At 48.4% G+C, this 9870-nt stretch overlaps 1 protein-coding gene across 1 annotated transcript; it reads right to left on the minus strand.

Moving 5' to 3' along the window:
• Positions 1-1766: 1766 nt before the first annotated feature.
• On the minus strand, positions 1767-9460 carry LOC142771878 (ectopic P granules protein 5 homolog). Its single transcript, XM_075873826.1, has one exon. It carries the CDS (start codon positions 9254-9256, stop codon positions 1967-1969), a length of 7290 nt encoding a protein of 2429 aa, XP_075729941.1. The 5' UTR covers positions 9257-9460; the 3' UTR covers positions 1767-1966.
• Positions 9461-9870: the final 410 nt, after the last annotated feature.

The following is a 9870-nucleotide window of genomic DNA, read 5'->3' on the forward strand; positions in this document are numbered from 1 at the left end:
ATCTATAGCACGACAACACCTTAGAACGAGTCAGACCCACATCCAGGCACTATTCGCTTGAGAGATTCACGTAATAAAACAGACTAGATCTGTGTACACAAAGTGTACTAAGCTCTTTTGTTTGGACATCAAGCAGCCTTGTCTTGTACTTTTTTTTTTTTTGTGTGTGCATAGACATACTCTTCGATCACGTTTCCCTCCTGGATAGTTTTCAACAGTCCGGACGGAATCAGTGCTGACAATACAATACAATGGCAGAGTTGCACTAACTTTTGCGTGTCAAACACAAATGGTAAAATACCGTGGAAAACATAGTAATACATTTCTTTCTCGATTGCATATGGTATACTTGTACATATGCGGCACGAATGTAAAACTTGAGAATACTTAAAATGAAAGTATTGCAACATTGCTATAATTGAGGCAACAAGCACAAATGTGACTATAGCTAGAGTATCCTAGACAAAATGAACAAACACACACGTGTCTCGTGACACACAATGATAGATTTAAAAGGCTCACTCTTAGAAAAATAAAAGTGTGACATATGCTCAAACATACGTTGAGGTGGCATACTCAGCCGTAAAACAAAGTTGTAAATAAAACTTGTGGACAACCCAATCATTCAGTTTGAAATGAACAGAGACGGTGTAGCCAACATTAGCCACCACCAGTCGACGCAAGTCAGCTATGCTGAATCAGTGAAGTCAGTGATATTGGTTAGAAATCAGCACATTTAATCGTGCTATGTTGAATAAAAAGGATGGAATAGACCCATAAAGAGACTAAAAAAAAAGTTGTGGGGTGTGTCAGAACAGCTAACACTAGTAGTGTATAGCAAAAGAAGTGTATGCCAGAGGAACAATGTTGTGAACTTTGGTGCATATAGGAGTACGTTACCTCCCTTTAAAAAAACGTATATGAGCACCGAAAAAAAAAAAACCCATTCAAAGTTACAATATTTTACACACTACGGTATAAAAATATAATGAAAAAGATGTCTTTGCATGCGGCACAACAATGCACAATTACAAAAAAATTGGTTGATGCCAAAGATGCAATGCTTGAGGGTAAGTTATCCCTTCACAGCCAATTAGGCATTTATTATGATGGGTTTTCTTATGGTCCTTAGAAAAGGGCGACACTAGATTCAATCCTGTTTATGTGCTGTGCACTTTGCACAAAGTGGACTGTGCTACGGTCAACATAATATGCAATGCTTACCCTAATGCGAGACAGGCCTCCTAAGTATTATATAAGTAATTTATATTTGTTTGGGTTTTATATGCTACCCACATATTATATCGTACAGCCCTTATTACATCACTTTTAATTTTTTTGCATTGAATGCAAGCTGATAAGAACAGAGCACTCAATAACCTTTGGCACCATACCATTAAAAAAAAGTCAACAAATAAGAAAATACAAGTTCCTGTGCCAGCGCAGTTTCAGAAATCTAGACCTTTTCTTATAAACAAAGATGTATACAAAGAAAACCTTTAATAAGCTGATGAAATGAACAATTATAAACAGAAAAGGTTACATGAATGTAATTGTGTAGCATATGTCAATAAAAAGTTAATATGTGGGGCTTCAGTTCAGTCGCACGAACTCGTCTGTATGAGAAAAAAATTGGAAGGTGGTTATTCTAGTACACGTGTAACTCTTCTTCTCATTGCTCATTCTCCAAAATGTTATGCATTATCACGTCATTAAAAAAACAGATGGTGCACTACTTTGTTTCACCACATATACATTGCATCTGCATCGAACCACTGACAAGAGCACACTAAGAAACAAAACCAAGCGCTGTACCTGAGCCAGCGCAACAAACTTGACACACAGAATCACCTATCAAAAATGGGTAAAACACTGGCTGCCACTAGAAAGTGATCTGTACTAGAGATGCTGTACAGTGACACACTGCGTGGACTGCTGTACTAGCACCGCACAACACGTCAACTCGTCAAACGCCCCCGGACATCACTGCCCGCTGCCAGAAAACAAGGATACGCAACACCACCCTTTCACGGTACAACGAGTCGACAAGTTTGTTCATCAGATGCAGGCTGTCCCTAATGGTGCCCCGACTAGCATCTTGCACAATGTCCAGCGCTTCTTTTACTTCTCGCGAAAGCTGAGAATAAGCCTTCGAAGCCTGCAGGCTGCGAAGTCGAGAGAGCGTCTGATTGGCCAGGGCCGAACTATTGTCGAGCCGTGTAGCCACAAAGGCAGCCAGTGCCTTACAGCAGAGTCGAAATCCTGCGGATACCACAGATCGGCGCCCCACACCGAGCGCTCCCAAAAGGCCTCTTTTGTCACGGTCCTCGCCGAGGGTGCTGAGTGCGGAACAGAATTTCGTTAGCAGGCCGCGGACCGCTTCTGGACGACCACCAAATTCGAGCTGGCGCGTGGTCAAGACTAGCAGTTTGAACCAGAGCAACAGCAGCTTTGGTTCGGAAGCTTCACTCGTGCAAGTTGCACATCCTCGAGACACCCAATTGGCCAGCTGGTCCAACAGACTCCACTCGTCGTCATGAGAGCGGCATTGAGGCAAGCAGTGCAGCACATAGATAAGTTGAGTGAGATGTGCTGCTTGACAGGCACATTGCTCCAGAAAGTTGGCCAGGGTCAGTTCAGGAACTTGGAAAGCAGTAACAGCATGGGCCCAGCCACCATCATCCACAAGGGTCCCTTCAAGAAATGCAGTGAGGCAGGCCTCGGTAATGTGCACAAGTTGCTGCACCGAAGCAACATTAATGCACGCTGCAGTCAGCACAGAGAGCAAGATCGGCCGTCCTGCACGAGCCTCTAGCCAGGGTAGCAAGTCTTCGACCAACGCCTGTGCCTGCAGGCTGCCCTCCTGACAGCTGTCCAGGAGCGAGAGGGCACGCCCCAAGAGAGCCACAGAACCCTGCACATTCTCACAGCTGTTGAGCAGGTGCGGAAGCAGCGAAACAAGATTTTTGGTGTCGGCAACATCGAGAGCCGAGCTGTAGAGTCCAACAAGCATGCTCACGTATGTGTGCTGCTTGTGGGAGTCGTTCTCAGAGCCTGGGCGATGCATGCATGACAACACAGCCACGAACTCCAGCACCGTATTCTCGATTCCGGAGCTCACTTGCAGGAGTTGATGCACGTTGCAACTGGTGGCAAACACCTTCTGCAGGCGCCACACAACATCCACTGGCACTACTTCCCAATTGTGTTCACGAAGGGGACCGAGGGAAGTTGCTATGAATGTGGACATGCTTGGGTGCCACGCAAGGCCGAGGACCAGTTCGGCAAAGGAGGAATAATACTCCACATGCGATTCAGGGTCAAGGTGCCGCACTTCGCGAAGACATGCTTGCCATGGCACTTGCACAAACACTTTCACCAGGAAAGCTTGATGGGCAGTGTACTTTACATCCAACAACTTACAGGCAAGCCTTACATCCTCCACAGAAGGTAAGAACTGCGACCATGGCAGCTTCTGAAATGCAGCCTGCACAGCATCTGTAATGTACTGTGGCGGGTTAGTCCAGACGTACTTGACAAAATAGTGCTGCCACACTAAAGTCATGATCCTGATGCTAGCCACGTTGCGACACTGACTGTGAAAGAATGCTAGCCCATCAATAAGTGATTGTGCCATTTGACGTGCTTTGCTAGTGTCTTTTGGCAGCCATGGCACATGGGTATGTGAGTCTTCTGCAAGTTCCAGCCAGGGCCCATACAGCTGCAGCACACACTTTACAGCTTCCTGCTGGTTATCTTTTGTTGAGTTCACTGTTTTCCATATGTAGGCATGCACGATAATGCCAAAGAAATTGCTCAGCACAGAAAGATATGGCACCACAGTGCTATAGAGGCAATCTTTCACCAAAGATAGATCAGATGTTCGGAGCATGGAAAAGTGAGCTGTAGCAACAGATAGAGTCTCTGCTAATTCATCAAGCGACAAGCTGCATAGATGCTTCCCATATGCGTCTTTAGTCTTAGCTGCACTGCCAGAAGAACTGTAGCCAAGTGCCTCAATGAGAATGTTCCAAGTGACAACGGGGATTGAGCAGGACGATGTGCCCCCCAGAAGCATGGTAACCACAGGCGCATACTGCTGAGGAAAGCTGAACTGCAACAAGCTGCCCAAGTGGGAACAGAGGAGCTCGACCAATGGCAGCATAGCTGGTTCTGGATTACATCCACACTTTCTTAGCATCACTTCCAAGGAGACCAGCAACTGGCCTCGTACAGCCCGACTTGGCGCACGGCTTTTCAACCAATGGGAAAGGGCAAACTTGGATAGCAATGCAAAGACAGGGCTGTGGAGGCCTGGGACAAGGTAGGAACTTAACAAGTGGTACATGTGAACATACTGTTCATCATCAGCTGCTGCAGGAGTGAAGAATGGGGACACATGGCTTATGGAACCTGGTTCCCTGAGCATTGCTTGGAGTACTGGCAGGCACTGACTGGCTTTGTTGGACACAAATTCCTGGCCCAACATGTCCAGGCATAGAGTCACGAACTGTCGTGTAGGAGAGTAGCTGGTAATCTCTTTATGAGCTGCCTGAACAATGTCAAAAAATATGTTGCTCCCAAGCACTTCAAGCGCTGCCTTGTCAGTGGGCAAAGCTTGGCGGTGCCTTTGCACCAGCTGGGTGAGGCATGCTTCCAGCTGAACAATGGCGCAGCAGCTAGCATATGGTGGCACTGTCACGGTCGCAAGCCACTCAGTACGGTTTTGCTTTATTTTTAAAAGGATTGCAGGATCCTGACTGGCCTCATGAAACGCGAGGTTTAGGTATAACGCACCACTGCAGTCGGAACCGCATGAGCGTACCAGGGTTACATGTGCCATAACGTTCTTGTAAAGGTTGGGGAGCAATTCAGTTTGGTGTGCTTTGTCTAACTGCACCAACCTGTCCAGTTGACCATTCACACAGACTGCCTCGTCCCGAAGTGCCCTCAGTTGTGAAGCAACTAACTCACGCACTTCTGATGCGACAATCGGCACAGGCGGGATCACAGGTGTCAGTCTTGGCACACGAGGTGCTGGAATGGGATTCTCGTAGGTCCTCAATGGAAATATCTCTGCCTTTTTTGCAGCTGCCACACCATTTTGCCATTTTCCCAGGCTGGGCACCGCAGGTGAAAATGAGGCCAGCTCGAGGACTTGCAGCCGACTTTTCCATGCCTCCATGGACACAAGCTCATGCCAGAGCTGACTGTTGCCTTGGAGAGTGGCACACAATAATTCAGGACAGTACTGCGACGGTAATGAAGCAAGGCTGTCGTGAGCTCCCAAGACTTGCTTGTCCTCTAGCCACAAACCAAAAGCACCATACACTCTCATGAGTCTCTCACAGAGAATTTTTGGCAAAGTGCCCTTCTCTTCACCTGAAGAGCACTTAGAGAAATGATCCACTAAGTCCGTCACTCGTTGTTTCACCTTCTTCAGCAAAGATGAAAACTCGCCACACTTAAGCAAAGATAGACCTGCACTGCTGCCATCAGAGCATTTTTGCAGATAGAGAAAGAAAAACTGCTGCCATATCAGAGGAAGAGCTGGATGTTCTGCATCAGTGATGACAGCTTGATGAGCCCAACGGTAGAGTGAAAGAACTTCCAAGGGCGCCTGCATTGCCTTTTTGACTGTGCCAGTGCACTCGTGTGACGTTACAGTACGAAGCACAGCCTCCCACATGGCCATCACACTGGGCAGTGCGGCTTCTGCAAGCAAGCCGACAAGAGCGAACCATGAGAATGATGGCGCAGAGTCAAAAGGCACAACTGTGGGCCAGGTCTTCATGGAAAGCTGTGCAGTTGCCTGTTCAGCAACATTGTTCAGCAATGCCGCAAGCCGCTCCACGACACTTTCAAGACAGTCCGCCTCGAAATAAGCGAGCTGTGCCAGCACGTCAAGAAGATACATCACACCACTCTGGCCTTTGGATTTGGAGGACACCTTGTGCATAGGGATATTTGGTAAGTGCAAAAGCAATGATGCCCAAACCCTGACAGGTAATGAAGGGAAGCCCCAAACCTTTGCTTGCTTGACATGGTGGGCCATTGTGCCGGCAAGCAGCTCAAGCACACAACGCTCGTGTCCTGCCAGTCTCCAAGCTGCAGCCATGCTAGTACTGTCAACAAAAACAAGGGTTTGGAGATCTGCCAAAAACTGTTGGTTAGTCAGCAGCATCTCCTGCCGCATGTAGAATAGCGGAAGAACATGACTCAGGCACTTTATAGCAGCGGCATACTGCTTTTTAAGTACTAGTGTAGAGATGCACTTGAGACCAGTGGCGAACACTTGTTCCCTGCAGTGACCCACTCTTGAAATGGAAAGAGACAAAAAAATACCGCAAGGCAACAATTCGTCAGTGGCATGTGCAACTGGCTGGAGCCATTTATACTCTTGGAGATCTGGTGCCATGTTCATGGGCAGACTTTCATCCACAACAAGGCTGAGCTGAGCATGGTGGTTTCTGTCAAAAGCGTGAAGCTTCAGTTTAAACAGAATATTCCAGACCCAGTTGCCAAAGTCCGCAGGTGTTGAGGACTTGCAAGTACCAGAAGCAATGAAAGGCAGATAGCGTGCTTGTTTGTGAACACTGTCAGCGCAGAACTTCTTGTAAGACTCGAGCAGCAGCACTCCAACAAACTGGTGTAGGCTGCATTCTAGGTACAGCTGGGCCTTTTCATTTTTGCCGTAGTTCAGAGCATCAATCAACATCCTTGCAAGCAGACTCTGAGGTGAGTCTAGAGGATAGCAGAGGAGGAAATGGGCAATGATATCAAGATCTTCTTTGTCAGGATGCCACAGCTCCAGTGGCATTGCGTCCATCAGGTAGCACGACATTGCACCTAGTGTCAGCATGTGGTTTTCGATTGCATCCAACAGCACTGACACAACAAATGGCTGCTTCATTGCGAGGGAGGAAAGCAAGTCTCGGCCGTCCTTGGCAAGTAAGCTTCTTAGGTTCATATTAAGGTATGTGATGTCGAAGATTTCAATAGCAACAATGTAGGCAAGGGCAGGGCTGTCGGCCATGTCCACAAGTGCAGTCATCAAGAAGAATATTTCTGAATGCGGAACATGACTCAGCCTTTCACTGAAAGAAAGCCTTTGATTCCTGCGAAGTAGCTTATTGAAAATTTCAAGAGGAGACAGACAAATCTCGTCTGGATCCTTCTCACCGCTCTTATGCAGGAGCAACAGCACCTGCCAAGTCGCAGCTGCAGAAATTGATGCGTACGGGAGGCCCACAATGAACTGCCATGCCCCTGTTCCCGGAGAGTGAAAGATGCTATTGACAGCTCGTAGAAATAGCTGATCGTACTCAACTTGCAGATGTGCGAGGTTAGCGGGGTCAATCTTGTCGCGCATTGGCTGGAAACCTTTCCACAGGTCAGCCACACTGTGCATGGTAAGAGAAATCAGGTGAGCAATTTTCTTGGACAAATGCTTATATCGTGGACCAGTGTAGGTGTGCAGGCCAGTGTGGAGGATAGAGATCACCTGCGATGCCACTGCTATCGTCTCCAGAGCATGTTGCTCGGACGTCCAAGTTGCGGCATGCAAAAGATTTAGGATGTCGATAAACGGTACTTGGTTCAGCAAGGCAACAACATCACTTTCCCTGTAGCTAAAAGCCGAGGCCAGCTCATTGTTCGGCAGGGATTGAAAGTACTCTTTAAAATCTTTTACTGGGGACAGTATAGTGGCCAATACTGTCAGGGCGTAGTCAAGCATCTGGTTGCAGTCAGTGTTTTCAGGTGACAGCAGGGGATTGGGCACTTGGACCAGGTTTACGGCCCACTTATGAATTCCCGGTGGACAACAAAGCAGATGGTTTAACAAGAAGAAGTGGTCGGTGAGAGAGGCTGCACGCAGCAGTAAGTTGGACAACATTTGTAGCCAAGACTTCACTTCATCTACAAAGTCTTTGTCTTTCAAACCCTTTGTAAGAAACAGAAACAGAACACTGATGCATGACTTAAGCTCAGAGACATCACGGTTTGGTTCTGGGTGCATTTTGAAAGTGATTGGCGCACTGTTCTCCAGGTCTCCAAGCGAAGCACCATCAACCACCAGCTGAATGTGGTAATCTATTTGGACCCTGATGGTGCTGACATTGTGCAAGCAAACAACATGTTTCTCCCTGAGTAAAGAATGCATCTGCTGAGAACACGAGGCTAGACGCAATGCAACAGCACCGTTGTACTGAGCTTGATTGAAGTAGTGTGTTCCACTAACCTGTTGGTCGTCCCTGCAAGTCCCGCATCCTGTCACAGAGTCTGACACCATATCCCACACAGCTGATTCGCAATGGGCCATCTCTTCTCGAAATTCATCCAACAGACTTGTGGTCTCGCTCAAGAGCTCCCGTGATCGCAAGTAATTTGCCAGCAGTACATACAGGCTGTGATGATTTAGGTTCTTTTCTTGGTTCAGAGCGACGAAGTCGGCTACCATGCCTTTTCTCCCGTTCAACCAGACACCTCCATACTGCCGAAGTACCTGATCTTCCGAGCGCGGCCTAGCTGTCGTGCGGGGGTCAAAAATGCCCGAAATCTCGGGATAGTACCTACCGACATCGCGGCTCCAACCGAGCACATCGTAGCCACACGCCATCGGCGCCACTACAGCTACTTGGCAATTTGAAACTTCAGTTTGAGTTGTGGTGCGGTCGTAAGTCATAGGAAAGCCGCAATGATCATCGCAAGTGTCCACAGGAAATGTCGGTGGGGCAGAAGGTGTTTCATTGCAAGTGTCCCCAGGAAATGTCGGTGGGGCAGAAGGTGGTTCATCGCAAGTGTCCACAGGAAATGTCGGTGGGGCAGAAGGTGGTTCATCGCAAGTGTCCACAGGAAATGTCGGTGGGGCAGAAGGTGGTTCATCGCAAGTGTCCAGAGAAAATGTTAGTGCGTTAGAATGCGGATCATCGCGGGAGTCCTGAGGAAACGTTGGTGGAGCAGACGGCGCATAAACGGAAGCGGTCAGAGGAAACGTCGGAGCCGAAGGTGTTCCCGCTGTATCAATTGTTCCTGCTTTACTGCTGTAGCCGGACCCAACGCTTGACGTACCCAAGGGTGCGGACGGAATTTCCAGAGGAACGGCCCGGCCCATTTCTGTCAGCTCGCTGTCTTTCGTTTCGGTAGAAGTGTCACTGCAGCGAACTTCGGTGGTGGGAGCATCAACGGGTGTGCTCGGTTGCGGTGCGCGGACAACCGCAGAAGTTGCCCCTGTAGAGTGCTGCGCGACTTCCATCTCTTCCCGCCGGCTGTCATCAAACGTCCTCTCACCTCGATTAGTAGTCTGAGAACGCTTCGGCTGCAAAGCGGTGCGCTGTCGAATACGCAACTCAAGAAGCGAGGGAAGACGGCGACTAGTTATCGTAGTCACTACCTTCGTTTGTTGCTGGGTCTTGTTTCCGGTCACGAGATTTGGCCGCGGAAGTCTTTTTATGGGAACTCACCGCTACTACCGCCGCTTCCATGTTTGCATGTTAAAACGCCACAGAACACTTAACGCGCCAACGCCCTCCCTTGTATCGTCTAAAAAAGCGTTGCCTACCGGTAGTGCAATCAAAAGTTCGAACGTTTCCGGTTGGACACACAAAAGGGTTGCGATGTTGTGAAAGCCGGTTATCCAGCGCGCGTATCGCACAGAGAATGTTTACGGGCTCGCTTTCAGATCATCGTGCCTGCTGACCTTATTCATATCTCCCACAGATGCTCCACCAACGCTACTGAAGGTGCTCGAAGTTGCACGCCGGCAAAAACAGCTGACAGGTACAACGCCATGGCAACGGGTAGCTTTGTGACTTCGGCTTCACCTGATGATGATGATCTCTGTGGTCTTCTCCTTTATACCGGGGGGGG

This window comes from Rhipicephalus microplus, chromosome 9 (assembly GCF_043290135.1).
Source record: "Rhipicephalus microplus isolate Deutch F79 chromosome 9, USDA_Rmic, whole genome shotgun sequence".
In the NCBI taxonomy this organism is placed as follows: domain Eukaryota; kingdom Metazoa; phylum Arthropoda; class Arachnida; order Ixodida; family Ixodidae; genus Rhipicephalus; species Rhipicephalus microplus.

Bases quoted from the DNA above. Each gene is read 5' to 3' on its own strand.
- LOC142771878 (XM_075873826.1), bottom strand. From the start codon at position 9,256: ATGGAAGTCGCGCAGCACTCTACAGGGGCAACTTCTGCGGTTGTCCGC.